Genomic DNA, 19,421 nt, shown 5'->3' with positions numbered 1-19,421 from the left:
AGTTGTTAGCTAACTTCTCTTATATCACTTGATACATGAGTAAAATTCATGTCTGGAAACCTCATGGCTTACTCAGATTGTTGAAAAAATCAATAATAGGGCCCTGGAAGGGATCCTTTTATATAGCTAAGGGAAATAACCCATTCATTTTCCTAAATTATTTGATAAAAGGGAAATTGAGTATGCTTATTTCTCAGTATTTGAACTGTTAGAGTTATTTTCGCAATTTTTCCAATACAACCCTTAAATAAGTAAATAGTATTTTCCTGAAAAATAGATCCACTTACTTCAGTTAGTGACTTATTCACGAATATACCAACACTAGCACCCTGAGGATAATATTCTCTGGGAACGCACAAAAACCCTTTTCAAAGTTATTTACTTGGAACTGTTATTTCATATCTGATTAGCCTGCTATTACATAACATGCTTCACGAATGTCATTTTCAACCTCCTCCTGGCTTCACGAATGTCAGTTTCAACCTCTTCCTGGCTTGCGAAAGTTATGTCCCCCAAATGTTTCTGTAAACTATGAAACAAATGGTAGTCTGAAGGAGCAAGGTCGGGAGAATAAGGTGGATGAGGAATTTTTTCCCAACCAAGCTCTTTGATCTTCTGTGATGTGATCTTTGCAGTGTGGAGTCGCACATTGTCCTGATGAAACATCACTCCTTTTTGATTTACTAAAGTGGGTCTTTTTCTCTTCAAAGCTTGGTTCAAACGCTTTAATTGCTGACAATAGCCTTGAGCATTGATTGTTGTATTAGGTGGTAACAATTCAAAGTGAATGACTCCTTTGCAATCCCACCAGATAGTGAGAAGAACTTTTTTTTCATGAAGTTCCCTTCTCGGTTGTGGTTAAGCTTTTTCCTTTTTACCAAGCCACTGTTTACGATGTTTAACATTTCGATAGAAGATCCATTTTTCCTCACCAGTCACAAGTCTATCCAAAAAGGGTGAAATGAGTTCATGAGAATGGAGAGAAGAGCAGATGTCAACTTGGGATTTGCAGTTGCTTTCGGACAATTCATGAGACACCCATTTTCCAAGTGTAGGAACCTTTGCAAGTTGTTGAAGATGACGATGAACAGTTGTATGGTTTGAACTAAGCTTTATTGCCAATTCTTCATCTGATAATGCAGGATTTTCTTCAAGTAATGCCTCAAGAAGCTCATCATCAAACTCAACTGAACGTCCTGTTCAATCTTCATCTTCAAGGCTGAAACCCCCACTTCTGAATTTTTCAAATCATCTTCTGCAAGTTCTTTCATTCAAGCATTCTTTCCCATAAACTGAGTATATGTTTCGAGTCGCTTCAGCTACAGAGTTTCCCTTTTTGTACCCATAAAGCATTATGTGCCTTAAATGCTCTTTGGATACTTTCATGTTAGAAAGAGTATTGATCAAAGAAATTTTAATTCTATTATTCTGTAAAATAATATTTAATTAGTTTAAATGTACACAAATGCATAAGAATTTTTAATTCCATTAGATATTCTAAAATACTCTTAAATTTCATTCAGTTTTAATGAAGGTAAAATCTACAGCTGGATGCCCTTCTTAACACCAACCACTCTAAGAGTGTAGTAGGTGCTTTCTACGTGCCACCAGCATGAGGGCCAGTCAGGCAGTACTGGCATCGGCCATGTTTGAATGGTGCTTTTTACATGCTACCAGCATAGGAGTCAGGCGGCACTGGCAACGATCATACTCGAATGTTGCTTTTTACGTGCCACTGGCATGGGAGCCAGTCAGGCAGCACTGGCATCAACCACGTTCAAATGGTACTTTTTACATGCCAATCACTTGACTCAACAAGTCTGCACAAGCACAGTTTATTGTCCAATAATTGAAGGGTACTCTTAAATGGGCCGGTTATGCTGCACTGGCATAGGCCACAGTTATGGTCTCACTTGGCTTGCCGGGTCTTCTCAAGCATAGCATAACTCCAAAAAGTCTCAGTCACTTGTCATTGCCTCTTTGAGGTCCAACATTTGAAGGTCATGCTTCACCACCTTATCTCAGGTCTTCCTGGGTCTACCTCTTCCACGGTTCCTCTACTGCTGGGGTGTGACATTTTTTCACACAGCTGTCCTCAACGATATGCAACACATGACCATACCAGCGCAGTTGTCTCTCTTGCACACCACATCTGATGCTTATGTCCAATTTTTCTCTCAGGGCGCTTACACTCTGTCGTGTATGCACACTGACATCACACATCCAGCAGAGCATATTAGCTTCATTCCTTGCAAGCTTATGCATGTCTTCAGCAGTCATGGCCAATGTTTCACTGCCATGTAGCATGGCTGTTCGCACACATGCGTCATACAGTCTATCTTTTACTCTGAGTGAGAGGCCCTTTGTCACCAGCAGAGGTAGGAGCTCTCTGAACTTTGCCCAGACTATTCTTATTCTAGCTGCTACATTCTCAGAGCATTCACCCCAGCTACTGACATGGTCACCTAGGTAACAGAAGCTATTAACTACTTGTAGTTTTTCCCCGTGGCATGTGACAGAAGCCGTTTTCTGCACATTTTCAGTGTTTATTGCCCCCAAGCATTTGCCACACACAAAATCTGTCTTCCCAGTTAGCCTTCCTTCCTGCACCTCTTGTGTGTCCATAGCTTATACTGGGTATATCTTATGGAGTTTCTACCTACACCTTTTCTACAGATCAAGCAGGGCCATCTACCTGAAGAGATTTGTGATTTGTTTTCCTCCTTACTTATTAAGACTTTGGTTTGTGCTAGGTTGACTCTAAGGTCCTTCGATTCTAGACCTTGCTTCCATACCTGAAACTTCTCTAGTTCTGATAGTGACTCAGCAATTAGAGCAAGGTCATAAGCATAGAGGAGCACCCAGGGGCATCCTGTCTTGGAGGACTATGATGAATAAGAGGGGGCTGAGGACTGATCCTTTGTGGACACCTGCCCCTACCCGGAATTCTTCACTATACTTGTTGCCAACCCACACCTTATATCACAGCATCCCTTTACATGACTTGTACAGCTCTCACTAACCATTCATCTATCCCTAGTTTCCTCATTGACCACCAGATAAAGGGTCGGGGGACCCTGTCAAAGGCTTTCTCCATGTCAATGAAAGCCAGGTACAGAGGTTTATCTTTGGCTAGGTATTTCTCCTGCAGCTGTCTTACCAGAAATATAGCATCAGTGGTGCTTTTTCCCTGGCACAAACCCAAACTGTATCTCATCTAAACTGACTCTCTCTCCATAATTAGTTGAGCTATGACCCTCTCTGTGACTTTCACTATGTGATCCAACAACTTGATACCTCTGTAATTATTCGTATCAAATGTATCATGTTTACCTTTGTAGCAGTTGACTGTGGTGCTGCTACACCAGTCATTGGGTATGACTCCTTCATGTATCGGCTGGTTGACTATACAGGTGACTAGACAATAGCCAGCATGGCTAGATATTTTAGGCATCTCTCTGGTGATTCCTGATGGGCTGGGTCTTTCCCTGTCTTCATACTCTTTATTGCTTTGTCTACCAAGGTACTGTCAATTCAGATAGCTGGTCCCTCTGTTAGGTCGACATTCTGCAGACGCTCTTTCTCCCATTCATTCTCTTCATTTAGCAACCTTTCTTAGTGGCGTCTCCAAGTCTCTCTCCTTGCAGTCTGATTAAATGCAAGTGAACCATTATCCATGTGGACACATTTCTCTTTCGATTCTCTCTCACACACTGTCTTGCAATACGAAACTCTTCAAGTCTTTGTTTCTCACAATACAGAACATTGGCAATTTTTTTTTCTTATCTGCTTCCCCTCTGGCTAAGTAAACCTGTCTCCTAGCTTCCCTTCTAGTAATCTGATACAATTCCCTGCTACCACCGTTCTTCCAGTCCGTCCATGCTGTTTCTTTTCCCTAATGGCCTTGTCAACTACATTGTTCCACCACTACATTATTTTGGGTCGAGAGGGGACTTTGCACCATCCACAGATCTGGTCAGTATCCCTCAGCAGGTTGTCCCATAGAAACCTCCAGTTGTCTTCCACGTCATGTGATGCTATATCCCCCTCTATTTCATCAAAAGCTTCAAATAATTTGTCTCTAAATTTCTGTCTATTTGCAGGATCCTTAAGCTTCCAGACCCTTCTTTTCCATGCTGGTTGTCTTCTGGGCATCTATTTAGCCCTGATCCTGAAGTCGCTAACTACTAATCTATGTTGTGGTGTGCATTTTTCACATGGGAAGATTTTTGGCATTCATAAGTAGCAATCTTTCCCGTTTTCTAGCGAGGATGTAATCAATTTGACTAGTGTGTCCACCAGATCGGTAGGCAAATAGGTGACTGGCAGGTTTCCTGAAGTTAGTATTACAAACTATAAGATCATATGCATTGCAGAACTCCAGCAGCCTGGTTCCCTCCTCTTGTGGGAACCAAAACCATAGTCTCCATGTACGCCATGGAAGCCCCCTGCATGTTGTCCAGCATGCCCCTTGAAGTTGCCAGCCTCAAAGAGAAGGTCCCTGTCATTCGTTGACAAGGTAGTCTGCAAGAGGGTGTCATAAAATCGGTCTTTCTCTCCATCAGGTAGCCCGGGCTGTGGGGCATAAGCTGAGATAATAGTTGCCAATCCATGTTGCAACACTAATCTAATCTTAAGTATTCTGTTGCAGACTCTGACTACCTTGATTACCTTATCAACCTATTTCTCCACAAGAAGTATACCCACACCCCTGACCCCGTCAGTGTTCCCTGCCCAGAAAATCTTATACCTATGTTCTTTACCTGTGAGGAACCTAGCAGAAGCTAATCTCCACCTTTACTTCTTGGATGCAGCACAAATCTACATGTCTTCGTTGAAGCATCCGTCTCTGTAGTGGTTATTTTTCATTCTTTAGTTGTTTTTATTTTATTTTTATTTGTAACTATTATTTTTATTTATTTGTGCTTTATATGTATGTGTCTATCAATATAAATATATACACAGATATCATCATCATCATTAAACGCCTGGTGTTACTTGTCAATGTATGAAGAATGATATTGACTGCACTACCTGAAGACCCATCTAACCCATGCCTCCAGATATACATAAAATGATGATAATTTTCTGAAATATTTCTTTTATTTAGATAATCGTAAACATATATCTGAACGTCACAAAGATATGTATGAAGATATTTTAGATGACAGACGGTCTTCTAGTGATTTTCGATGGGCCACAAGAACTAGAGAAGACATTCCTGTTTACTGTTTCAACAAACCACGCAGCTCAGCTGATATTAAAAAGGATGTTTTAAAAAGTAAACGAGTTCAGTATATATTGGAAAAGGTATGTTGTTTTGAATTTATATTTTGTATTATGTATATTGTGACAGTATTTCCATAGTTTTTCTTCTTTATAACTTCGTATTTGCTGTTCAGTATTAGGTTAGCCAACAATATATATCAGTTGAATGAAAGAAAATCCAATAGATTTACATAACTTTTCTAACATGAGAATTTGAAATTGTTATTAAATATCATATAATCAATAGTATTTTATTTTATTTTTTTCAGTCATTAGACTGTGACCATGCTGGGGCACCACCTTGAAGAATTTTTAGTTGAATGAATTGACCCCAGTACTTTTTTTAAAGTCTGGTACTTGTTATATTGGTTTCTTTTGCCAAACTGCTAAGTTACAGGGATGTATGAGGTAGTATCAAAAAGTTCCCAAACTAGTTAGGTTTAATAAAAAATAACTTACATACTCTTTTACTCTTTTACTTGTTTCAGTCATTTGACTGCGGCCATGCTAGAGCACTGCCTTTAGTCAAGCAAATCGCCCCCAGGACTTATTCTTTGGAAGCCTAGTACTTATTCTATCGGATTCTTGTGCTGAACCTCTAAGTTACAGGGACGTAAACACACCACCATTGGTTGTCAAGCAATGTTGGAAGGACAAACAAAGACACACAAATACATACATACATATATATATATACATATATACGACAGGCTTCTTTCAGTTTCCGTCTACTAAATCCACTCACAAGGCTTTGGTTGACCCGAGGCTATAGTAGAAGACAATTGCCCAAGGTGCCATGCAGTGGGAATGAACCCGGAACCATGTGGTTAGTAAGCAAGCTACTTTATTTCATTAATTAGCCATATAGGCTTTACATAGAATGGCCGTAGCTAGGGCTGGACAAAGACAGATGTAGAAGGAAAGGATGATACATATGAAAAATGAGAGGGGCGCCGACGCCCACAGATCAGCAACCCCTAGTAAGCAAGCTACTTACCACACAGCCACTCCTGCGCCTATATTTACCTAAGTTTTAACATCGTCTTCAAAATAGTTGCCTTGTGCAGCAATACACTGGTCCCAGTATTCCTGCTACTTTTGGAATCTGGCCTGGAAGTCATTTTCTGTAAGTGAGTCAAGGACCTTTTGTGATTCGTTCTTGATCTCGATAACGCTATTAAAACAGTGATCTTTGAGCTGTATTTTCATCTTGGGAAAGAGATGGAAGTCCACAAGTGCTAAATCTGATGAATTGGGTGAGTGTGAAAATAATACCATGTTGTTTTTGGTGAGAAACTCATGAGTGAGGAGAGCTTAGTGTTAGGTTGCATTGTCATCATGAAGAATCCAATTCTTCGTGCTCCACATATCTGGTTACTTTCGCTGAATGTTCTCCCTTAAGTACTTCAAAATGTTGCAGTAGAACTCTTGACTGACAGTCTAGTCCCCGGTTAGAAATTTCCAATGCACAATACTGTGGATGCCAAAAAAAAAAAAACAGTGAGTATGCTCTTGATCAAGGTGCAGCTCTGTCATGCCTTCTTTGGTCGTGGAGATGACGGACTCTCCCATTGTAATGACTGCTGCTTCATCTCAGGGTTGTACCCGTAGACCCAACTCTTGTCACTGGTGATGATCCTCGACAAGGAAGATGGGTCATCAGCAGCGTGCTGACGGAGATCTTGGCAGACATCGATGTGATGTTCTTTCTGCTCAATGGTCAGCGGGTTGGGGATAAACTTGTCAGAGCACACCACATGTTCAATTCAGATGTTAGGATTGCCTGCATGGACCCATACAACAGACCTCAGCATCAGCAATGTTGTTGATTGTCTTCTGACGAGCCTTATGCACAAGCTGGTGAATTTTCTCCTCATTCTAGGGGGTAATGTTCATGGCAGGTCTTCCAGATTGCTCATCGTCTTCCAGGGATGTTCTTCCACTTTTGAAGCACCTGTACCACTTGAAACATTGCATACAACTCATTGCCTTATTGTCGTAAACTTGCTGAAGCATGTTCAACATCTCTGTAGCAGACTTTCATGTTCGCTCTTTGTTCCAATTTCCTGTCCATGACAAAATTGCAGACTACAGCATACATGTGATTACAAAAACACAAATTTCACAACTTGCAAAGTAAACAGTGATGCCACTTGGCACACTGTCTCATGAAAGTCACTGCTAGCTCTTACTACATCTCATCTAGGCTCTCTTCTTAATTAGTAGAACTATGACCCTCTCTGTAATTTTCATTACCTGGTCCAACAATTTGATACTGCTATCTGTTGGCACACTACAGAACTAGTTTGGGAACTTTTTGAAACCATCTCATAAGCAAGCACACACACACACACACCACCACCACCACCACCACCATCATCATCATCAAGCTACTATGGGTAAGATGGTTTGACTGGGGCTGGTAAGCTGGAGAGCTGCATCAGGCTCCAGTCTATGTTTGCATGGTTTGATGCCCTTCCTAATGCTAACCAATCCAATAGAGTGTACAAGGTGTTTTTATGTGTCACTTGCATGGTTGCCTTTTACATGGCACTGGTCACAACCATAATTTCACTTAGCTTGACATGTCTTCTCAAGCACAGCAAATCACTAAAAGTCTCTGTCACTTGTCATCACTTCTGTGAGACTCAACATCCAAAGATCATATTTCACCTCATCGTCTCATGTCTTCTTGGGTCTACCTCTTCCACAGGTTCCCTCCACAGTTAGAGATTGGCACTTTTTTACACAGCTGTCCTTGTCCATATACATCACATGACCATACCAGAGCAGTCTTCTCCCTTGCACACCACATCTGGTACCTCTTATACCCAATTTTCCTCTTTAGACTCTTACACTTTCGTGCATGCACATTGACATTGCACATCAAGCAGAGCATGCTAACTTCATTTCTTTCAAGCCCTTGCATGTCCTCTGCAGTCACAGCCCATGTTTCACTGTCATTGTAGCATGGCTGTTTGCACACAGGCATCATACAGTCTGCCTTTCACTCTGAAGGAGAGGCCCTTTGTTACCAACAAAGATAAAAGCTCTCTGAACTTTGCTCAGCCCATTCTTAATCTAGCAACTATGCACTCAGAGCATTCACCTCCACTGCTGACTACTACTTCTAAATATCCCCCACCAGGTGTCTGATGAAGTCTATTTTTGTACTTTCCTAGTGTTTATTGTGCCTACACATCTGCCATGCACAAAGAATACTTTCTTTGTTAACCTTCCTCTGATACTGTTGCACCCATTGTGTCCATAGCTTGTACCAGGTACAACTTATTAAGTTTCTACTTATATCTTTTCTACATATGGGGCTGAGCCATTTCCCTGAAAGGATTTGTGATTTGTCTGTTTTCTTACTTACTGAGACTTTGATCTTTGCTAAATTAACTCTAAGGCCCTTTGATTCCAGATCTTGCTTACTCCTGAAATTTCTTCTCTAGTTCTAGTAGTGATTCAGCTATAAGATCAAGTTCATCAACATAGAGGAACTCCCAGGGACAGCTTGACTTATATTCCACTGTTATTGCTTGGAGGACTATGATGAACAAGAAGGGGCTAAGAACTAATCCCTGGTGAATTTCTATCTGTACACTTAATTCATTGCTATGCTTGTTGCCAACTTTCATCTTACTGACAGCATCCCTGTACATGTCTTGTACAGCTCTCACCAACGACTCATCTACCCCTAGCTTCTGCATTGACAACCAGATAAGGGGGCAGCGGACCCTGTCAAAAGCTTTCTCCATGTCAATAAAAGCCAAGTGCAGGGATCTAATTTTGCTAAGTACTTCTGCAGCTGTCTTACCAAGAATATAGCATCGGTAGTGTTTCTCCCTGGCACAAAATGAAACTGCATCTCATCTAGGCTATCTTCTTAACTAGCAGAGCTATGAACCTCTCTGTAACTTTCATTACCTGGTCCAACAATTTAATACTGCTGTAATTATTTCTGTAGCTGTTGACTATAATGCTGCTACACCAGTCATTGGATATGACTCCCTTGTGGACAACCTGATTCACTATGCAGGTGAGTAGGCCATATTGCACTCCACCAGATATTTTAAGTATCTCAGCATTGATTCCTGGTAGGCCAGTGCTTTTCCTGTCTTCATAACCTTCATAGCTTTATCTACCAAGCTACTGTCTATTTGGATAGCTGGTCCCTCTTTTAGATCCACATTAGGCAGACTTCCCTTTCCAATGTGTTCTCTACATTTAGCAGCCTTTCACAGTGGCACTTCTAAGCCTTTTTCTTTACAGAGTCACTAACTACCATTGAACCATCATTCATGCAAACGCACTTCTCTCCTACATCATGATTTTCCCTGACACACTCCCTTGCAAATTGAAACTTCTCTAGCTGCATGTCCTCACACTGCAGAACATTGACAAACTTCTTCCTTTCTGCCTTTTCCTTGGTTAAATGTACTTTGTTTCCTTTCTATATACCTAATATAGTTCTTTGCAACTGTCACTCTTCCAGTCCTGTTTCATTGCTCCAGTGGCTCTATCAACTACACTGTTTCACCACCATGTTATCCTAGGTCTGGTTGGGATTTTGCCCCGGTCACAAATTTGGTCTGTGGCTCTTAGTAAGTTGTCTCATAGGAACTTCTAGTCATCTTTTTATGTTACATGTCTGTAACTTCTCCTCCTTATCAAATGCATCAGTTAGGATGCCTCTAAATTTTTGACTATTCAAAGGATCCTTAAGCTTCTAGATCCTTCTTTCTAGCCTGTATCTATCTGAAGTCACTAATAAGAAACCTATGCTGAGGGGTACATTCTTTACCAGGGAAGGCTTTTGCATTTTTAATCAACCATGTATCTTGCTTTCTGCTGAGAATGTAGTCAATCTGGCTAGTATGGCCAACAATGAGATAGGTTATCAAGTGACTGGCAGGCTTCCTGAAGTTGGTGTTACAGATCATTAGGTTATTTGCATCAGAACTCCAGAAGCCTTGTTCCCTCCTCATTACAGGAACCAACTGCATGGACACCATGCACACTGCAAAGACACCCAACATGTCCGCAAAGAGAAGGTCACTGTTATTTGTCTTTGAGGTAGTCTGCAAAAGCATATGATAAAAAAAAACAATCCTTTTGTTCATTTGGTAGACCTGTTTGAGGGGCATCATCATCATCATCATCATTTAACACCTCCCATGTTGACATGGGTTGGACGGTTTGACAGGAGCTGGCCAGGTAGAGCTTGCACCATTTTTCTGTGTCTGTTTTGGTAGCAATTTTATGGCTGGATACCTTTCCTAACACCAGCCATCAGAGTGTTTTTTGGACTGAGTGTTTTTTGTGGCACAAGCACAGGCAAGGTCAGTTTAGCATGATTTTTACAGCTGCATACCCTTCCAAATGCCAATAATTTTACAGTGAGGACTGGATGCTTTTTAAGTGGCACCAGCACTAGTAGGGTCACCAGGTAACTTGCAAGACAAAGATCCTTTGAGAGGGGAGGGGGCATTGGAGGAGGTGATCTTGTGTCATGATGAAAGGTTATAGTGAGACAGAGAGACATGGCCAGAGAGAGAGAGAAAAATGAGGACAGAAACAAGTGTGCTGCTGTAAAGGAGACACATGGTTACTCAACCTGAGGGAGATGATGAGAAGGAGAGAGAGAGAGAGTGGGAGACAGCAGGAGAGAGATGATGACAAAATGCTGGGCATATGCAAAACGGACAGAGATCAGAAAATGGGATGGTTGAGTAGAAGAAGAGAGAGAGAGATGGTGGCAAGTGCCAGGGCATACCCTTGAGGTACGAAGGTCATAATATGAGTGGCAGGGCATTGCTAAAGAAGCAGGAGTAGAGAGTGGGGGTAGAGGAAGGTAGAGAGTGGTGAAAACCTGAGTATATAGAGGTGGGGCTACTGGATAGCTATGATACAATGAACAGGGCTGAGGACAGGATTCGGTGGTGAGAGAAAAGCATAGTGCATGATAGTGGAGATGTGAGGGAGAGAAGAGATGTAGTTTGGTTTGTTGGGATAGGGTTTGTGAAAAGTTTTCTTGTTACATGTGGGTAGGGTGTGTGTAAAGTTTCCTTATTATGTGTGTGTGGAACACAGTGCTTCTAGAATTCAGTTTTGCTGACATGGGTGGGTCTTCTCAAGAACTTCATATTGCCAGACATCTCAGTCCATTGTCATTTCTTCTGTGAGGCCCAGCATCCTCGGGTTGGTCCTTACCACTTCATCCCATGTCTTCCTGGGTCTCCCTCTTCCATAGGTATTCTCCATTTCAGTGATTGGTGCTTCTTTATACAGCTGTCTTCATCACATGTCCAAACCAATGTAGTCTTCTCTCTTGCATGCTGCATTTGATTCCTCTTATACCCAACTTTTCTCTCAATACTTTTGTACTTTGTCATACATGCACACTGATGTTGCACATCCAGCAGAGCATACTGCTTTCATTTCTCTCTAGTCTATGCATGTCTTCCGAATTTAGAGCATATGTCTCACTACCATGGAGTATAACTGTTTGCACACAAGCATCATACAATCTACCTTTCACTCTGAGAGAGAGTCCTTTTGTTGTCAACAGAAATAATAGCTGTCTGAACTTCCTCCATCCTATTTTTATTCTAGAAACAATACTTTCAGAACATCCTCCATCATTACAAATTTACAAACTATCTACAACCTCAAGAGAGCCTCCTGTGCATTTAAGAGAATCTAAGTCTCGTGTGCTCTTAGTGCTTATAGTTTCTGCACATCTGCCACATATGAAAATGATTTTATCTGTTAATCTACCTGTGATTTCACTGTACCTATTATGTATCCATAACTTGCACTAGGTGCAGCGAATGGAATTACTTCTAACACTTTTCCTACATATTGAGCAGGGCCATTTACTTGACGGGAAGAGTTTTATCTTCTTTCTTGCTAACAAAAACTTTGGTCTTTGCTAGGTTAACTTTAAGGCCCTTTGATTCCAGGTTTTGCTTCCATACCTGGAATTTTTTCTCCAATTGTGTTCCAGATTCTGCAATAAGAGTGATGTCATCACCATAAAGTAGTTCCTATGGGCATCCAGTTTTGAATACCACTGTTATGGCCTGGAGAACTATGATGAATAAGAGCAGGCTGAGAACAGAACCTTGGTGAACAAACCACTTGTATGCTAAATTCACCACTGTATTTGTGGCTGACTTTCACCTTACTAACAGCACCAATGTACATGACTTGTACAGCTCTAACAAACAACTCTTTTACTCTTAACTTCTTTTGAGACCACCATATAACAAAGCAGGGGACTCTGTCAAAAGCTTTCTCCAGGTCAATGAAAGCTAAGTACAATGGCTTTCTTTTGGCCAAATACTTTTCCTGCAGCTGTCTCACTAGGAAGATAGCATTTGTGGTACTTTTCCCATACACTAAACCAAACTGTATCTCATCTAGTTTAACTCTATTCCTAATCAATTGAACTATAGCTCTCTCAGTAATTTTCATGATCTGGTCTAACAGTGTGATACCTCTGTAGTTGTTTCAATCTAAGGCATCCCCTTGTAGCAGCTAACTATAATACTACTACACCAGTCATTCGGGATGACACCTTCCTGAATAACTTGATTAACTATAAGGGTGACTAGGTTCTATCCTACACCACCAGATATTTTAATCATCTCAGTAGTGACTTTGATGGCTTAGGGGCTTTCCCTGACTTCATATCCTTAATTGCCTTATCTATTATTGATGCCATCAACTCTGATGGTTTGGTTACTTCAATATTTGAAAGACTCTCCCCTCTCTCATTCATTTTCCACATTTAGTAACCTTTTATAGTGGCACTTCCATGCATCTTTCTTCTCAATCATTAAGTGAAAGCATGCCATTTTCCATTTGCACACATTTATCACCTTCCACATCTCTATTCTCTCTGATACAGTGCTTTGCAATCCTGAGCACTTGACACTGCTGATCCTAATGCTGCAGAACATAGACAAGCCTCTTACCGTCAGCTATTCCTTTTGTTATGTAAGCCTGTCACCTAGCTTCCCTTCTGGCTACCTGATATAATTCTCTGCTTCCACCATTTTTCCAGTCTTTCCAGGCTTGTCTTTTTGCTTTTATAGTGCTGTCCACCTTCTTGTTTCACCACCATGTCACCCGCAGTTCTAGGTGGGACTTTGCACCAGCCACTGATTTGGCCTGCAACCCTCAATATATTGTTTCGCAGGAACTTCCAATTGTCCTCTAAGCTATATGTCCCTACTTCCTCCTCTTTGTTGTCAGAGACTTTCATTAGAATGTCTCTGAATTTCTGTCGGTTAACTGGGTCTTTGAGCTTCGATAACTTTCTTTTCCAGTGTGGTTTATTTTTCTGAGTCTTTGTAGCCCTTATTCTAAAGTCACTAATAGCCTATGTTGAGGTGTACATTCTTCACCTGGGAAAGACTTCACATTTGTGAGCATCTGCCTATCAGGTTGCCAGGTGAAGAGGTAGTAGATCAGTCTTATGTGCCTACCAGACTGATAAGTGATTAGGTGGCTGGCTGGCTGGCTTTCTGAAGTTAGTGTTGCAAATCATGAGATCATTTGCATCACAGAACTCCAGTAGCCCTGTTCTCTCCTCACTCCAGGTGCTAAAGCCATAATTACCATGCACCCCATGGAATCCATGGGAATACTACCCAACATGTCCATTAAAGTCACTAGCCACAATAACCAAGTCTCTGTCATTTGTTGTTGAGGGAGTCTGCAAAAGGTCCTTCAGCCAGCCCAGCATGTGGAGCATAGACAGAGTTAAATGTAAATGCTAATTTATCTACGATAAGTCTCAGCTTAATAACTCTATTGCATACTCTGACTACCTCAATTACCTTATCCACCCACTTTTTTGCTAACAACATGCTCACACTACTCACTCCATCGCTCCTGCCTATCCAGAAGAATTTGGACCTCTGTTTTCCAACTGTGAGGAATCTAGCAGAGGCCCCCTTCTATCTTACTTCTTGCACACTGCATATATTGACATGGCAACACTCCATCATTTTAACAATCTCACTGGACCTACCTTTCATTGTGCCAATGTTGATGGCCCTGAAATAGTGTACTTGAGAGTGGCAGTGGGAAGGCAGTTGTTATGAGTCTTTTGTCAGTACCAGAAAAGAAGAACTGTGAAAACACTTACCCGGTGGCATAGAGCTTTTATACATAGTTTATTCAATTCAATTGAATTACAATTTCCTCAATCCCATACAGCATCCAGACTAGTGGGGAGAAAGAGGAGGGGCAGGTGGGAAAGAGGACATGAAGGTGGATCACATAGGTTGCCCTGGAAGAAAGGTAGGGAGGCTAGGCAGAGATAATTGTTGCTGTATCCTATCACACACTTTCACTTCCTCAATTACCTTATCCACATATTTCTCAGGAGTATGCTCATGCCACCTACTCCTTCACTGTTATCTTCCCAGAAGAGTTGATACCAATGTTTTTTGCCTGCGAGGAATTTGGCTGAAGCTCTCCTCTACCTTTCTTCTTGAATGCACCACACATCTCAACAATCTCACCAGGCCTACCTTTCAATGTGCTGAAATTGACAATGCCAATCTAAGGATATGAAGGGGAAAGAACAAGGAGGAGGAGGAAGGCATTCTGCATCTGAAAAGAAGGTTTCATTGAGTGTTTGTCAACAGACATGTCATAGTAGTTGTCCTCTCATTTAATCTATCATCATTCATTCATTTGTATTACACTAGCTGCATCAACCTGAAATGAGTGCTATACAAACATGGTTAATACAAAGATGGGTGAATAAAGGTAGTAAAAATAGTTGAGTACTATGCAAGATTTGTTAGTGCAAAGGTAGATAAAAATAAAAAAAGTTAATTAATTGATAGGTTCTTTTCAGTCACATTTTGGTACCAAGGATACAAACTGCAGCATGTGTATTGCAGTAATACGGATATGTTCATTTCCAGAGTAGAGACAGTAATGGAATGAGGAAACAGAGGCAAAATTATGATGGGCAAGATGAGATATATTTTCATAGAGAATGTAATGAAGAAATGAGGAAACAGAGTATTAAAGGCAATGTTATGATTATGGTAAGTTAGATTAAATAAGATGAAATTAAAGACAGTTTAGTATCAACAGGGTAGATACACAAATAGCTGAATGATGTACAATTAAAGGCAAAGAAGTGTGATAACTTAGCTGGCATTTTGTGGCACATGGGAGAAAGTAACAAACAGTAATTATTTGAGAAACACACACACACACACACACACACACACACACACACACACACAAGCTTTTTTCAGTTTCCATCTACCAAATCCACTCATAAGGCTTTTGGATGGCCTGAGGCTATAACAGAAAACTCTTGCCCAAGGTGCTATGCAGAGGAACTGAACCCAGACCCATGTTTAGGAAGCAAGCTTCTTACCACACAGCCATGTCTGCACCTTATAAATAAGAAGATAAAAGAGCTAGTAAACATTGCAGAGTCTGGGGAAAGTAAATTCTCAGTTTCATCTTTAACAAACTCTAATTTTCAACTTAAAATTTTTAATGGAGCAGTCACTTATAAATGATAAGAAAATCATTATGAAATGTACCAAGACGCAACGTATTACTGTGGAGTGTGATATTCGAACTACACAATAAGCTGTTGACAATTATGAAAAGTGCATGGCAGTTGATAAACTGTAGTTTAAAATATCATCATCATTTAAATAACTAATGAATATTTTTCATTAATATCTAAGGACCAATATTACTATTAAAGAACTAAAAATCTTCTGCATTCCTTTTTATCAGACAAGATTCTCACATTTTTGTGCTTCTCTGTAGTACTGCTTATGTAGAACTAAATATATTTTGTACATTTGGTAGAGTCTATATATTTTGTAGAATACCCTTTATGAACTATTGGTATTGCCAATCTGCCAATGAGCATATTCTATCAGGGTGAAAGGTTCACTTTTGGATAAATATCTACAGAAAGAATGTCTTGAATGGACAATTTGTATATATCACTCTTCTCTCCATTAGAAGATGTAGGAAGCAAGATGCCAATATAAGTAGTTCAATAATGCCTCAATTTGAAACAGATATTCTGAGGTCTTTATTGGAATGTAAATAAACAAGGAGAGAAAGAACAAAGAATGGTATCTCCCTCATAGAACATGTTACTTCAAGATCCTTCACCTGAGTGAATTTGTTAGTAATGTAATATTGGTTATATGGAATTGTAAGTCATAAGGATTTTGGTGTCAATTAACTGCTAATTTCAAAATTTTCAGTTCAAGATTTATTCAATATTTTGGCTGGCTTTAATTTATTCTCCTATTTTAAACATATTCTACAGATGACTAAGTTTGTAAATTTTTTTTTCTGTTCTCACCTGTTTCTATTCTTGAAAGAGTTCATTTTCCTATGAGACTTCTTAATTTTCATCAGCTTGATTTTTATCACATAATCAATTTAAAAGCTATAAAAATGTGTCTGATAACTTGAATCAGAGGGTTTGGAAGGTGAATATTGCAAATAGTTAAGTATTAGTTGTATCAAACTGTACCATTTGAACCTTACCATAGCCTCAGATTGACCAGAGCTTTGTCAGTTAAATGAATTGACAGAAAATGTGTTGAAGCCTGTTTGACAGACTGTACCTGTTTTGAGATAGATTCTTGATGCAGTTGATTTTGAAATTTGAAGAGAACTTGTGAATTCTTTTCTTCACTCATTTTAGAGGTTTTACAGTAGGTCATGGTTACTTTCTTCACCAGCAAAGCCATATAAAGAACAACATAACATCAGGAAAGTTACCTTGCTAAGTATTAAAGTGGGACCCGTGAATATTTCATGGAATTAATAACAACCCTATTGGGTTATTTCTGAAAACTTTATCCAAAAAACCTGAAAGCGTAGCCTGTGTTGTGTCTATATGGAAAGATAGTTGTTCATCTGCTACTCATCGAAAAGTGAAAGAAATTAGAATATGATGGTTACTTACTGTACTTTATATATACACTTTATATATTTTATGCACAATTTCATAGACATAATACATAGCACTCATAAAATAAATATTCACTCTTATTTTTCCAATTTTCTTATAAACAAACAAAAAAAAATCCTATACATATGATACTATCTTTAGTCAAATTGCATGTCTGCCACATAAATAAGCTTGAATATTTCACAGAATTGCGCATGCATTAAGTGATAGGTGATATAAAAAACTTAGTTCAATTAAAGTAAAATACACTTTTCACTATCCAATTACCACCATCACCACCTCTCTCACTCTTCTCTCTTTCCCCTCTCTCTTTCTCTCCCCTCTCTCTCCACCTTTCTTTAACCTCACCATCAGAACATCACTCCTTTGCTAAAATTATATTTTTAACTTTTCCTCTACCTTCAACTAACTTTTTTAATCACGTAATAAATATTACGTTCCCCCTACCTCATGTCATGGATGCTTCTCCCTCCCCCGTTTTCTTTCTTCCTCTTTCTGTCTCACTCTTCTCCTTACCCTCTTTTTCTCTTTCCTTTTTCTTTCTCCTTTCTTTCCCTTCAACTAATGTGAAAATGTTACAATTACATTCCCTCTACCTCATGTCATGAACGTTTCTCCCTCCTTCTCTCTCCCTCTTTTTAATCATGTGAAAGTGTTAATGACAGGCTAAGTAACACAGTGACAAGCAGAATTATTATAAGATGTGCTGATAGAACTTGTATAGTTAGTGCTATCGATATATGGCATTATAACATTTTGAGTTCATATATACAAGAGTGGTTAGTCAAGCAAAGCTTAAATAGAATAGGCTTACTTGGAAGTTGAAAATTTAATTGAATTGGTCTTTCCAAAGGTTTAATTTATTTATCGTAATCTTGCAGATGAGATGATGCAGAAGCAAATGTAGAAAATATCCAAAATTCTGTTGGTTGATCTATTCTTAATAAGTACGGTGTAAAAATATAAAATGGAAATGTAAAACCTTTTGTCAGAAATAAACTTGCTTTCTTTTCCTCTCCTTTTTTTAAATTTTTTTTTTTTTTATCTCACAGTTGTCTCAGGAATCTGGAACTTCAGTTGCAGAACTTACAAATCAAGCTGCTGTTATATTAGATGAAATGGCTCATAACATTAATATGGTTTCTATTCGGAGTTTTGCTTTCTTTCTTGTAAAAGTGTTCAAGCAACTCTTTTCTCATATATATGTTAATGAAGATGGTATTCAACAGGTAAAAAAAAAAAACCACATAAAATTTCCACTTGATAAAACCTTTTCTTTGAATTGTTGATTAAATAATTGTAGATGTGTGTTAATTTATATGAGGGTAATATTTCTCACTGATTTGAAGAATTGTAAAGTCATTTGAATATTTCTTATATGAAAAACAAAATGATATTGCCAACAAAAACATCAATTACAGTGTAACCTGCATTCAATATAGAATGGTTTTTAGCATTTCCAAAAATTTTTGCATTCTGTCTGCTTTCAGTTTGCAGCCGTCTCTTTAAAATAGATATCAAAGATTTTATTTCCTTAAACCAATTTTAGTTGACTCATTCATAACTTTTTCTTATGTCCCCCTCCCTCAGGTCCTGCACTAAACACTGTCTCCGGGCCTTCCTTTCCAGAATATCATCCCTCTGAAATTCTCTTCCTGGACATATTTTTCCTGCAGGTGTCAACTTACGAAGGCTTGAGAAATCTAGGAGAACCTGTGAACTCTCTTCTAGACCTTTAAACCTAGCAAGTGAAACAGTTCTATGCCCATTGGCATATGGTGTAGTGGTTCAGAGCACGGGCTACTAACCCCAAGATTCCAAGTTTGATTCCTGGCAGTCATCATCATCATCATCATCGTTTAACGTCCGCTTTCCATGCTAGCATGGGTTGGACGATTTGACTGAGGAATGGTGAAACCAGATGGCTACACCAGACTCCAATCTGATTTGGCAGAGTTTCTACAGCTGGATGCCCTTCCTAACGCCAACCACTCAGAGAGTGTAGTGGGTGCTTTTACGTGTGACCCACACGAAGGCCAGTCAGGCAGTACTGGCAACGGCCACGCTCAAAATCGTGTATTTTATGTACCACCCACACAAGAGCCAGTCCAGGGGCACTGGCACGATCTTGCTCAAAAATCCTTACACATGTCAC

At 39.6% G+C, this 19,421-nt stretch overlaps 1 protein-coding gene across 1 annotated transcript in view; it reads left to right on the top strand.

Moving 5' to 3' along the window:
- Nucleotides 1-4,920: 4,920 nt before the first annotated feature.
- The window catches only part of LOC106882056 (dihydroxyacetone phosphate acyltransferase-like), a 19,876-nt gene continuing 5,375 nt past the window's right edge, over nucleotides 4,921-19,421 (top strand). Inside the window, exons 1-2 of the mRNA XM_014932617.2 lie at nucleotides 4,921-5,310; nucleotides 18,319-18,495. Of these exons, the coding sequence (XP_014788103.2) occupies nucleotides 5,146-5,310; nucleotides 18,319-18,495 (342 nt within the window). The 5' untranslated portion in view covers nucleotides 4,921-5,145. The remainder of the gene's footprint in view (nucleotides 5,311-18,318; nucleotides 18,496-19,421) is intronic.

Source organism: Octopus bimaculoides, chromosome 11, assembly GCF_001194135.2.
Source record: "Octopus bimaculoides isolate UCB-OBI-ISO-001 chromosome 11, ASM119413v2, whole genome shotgun sequence".
Classification (NCBI taxonomy): Eukaryota; Metazoa; Mollusca; class Cephalopoda; order Octopoda; family Octopodidae; genus Octopus; species Octopus bimaculoides.
The sequence above is the reverse complement of the archived record's forward strand: the minus strand, read 5'-3'. Positions and strand labels throughout refer to the sequence as shown.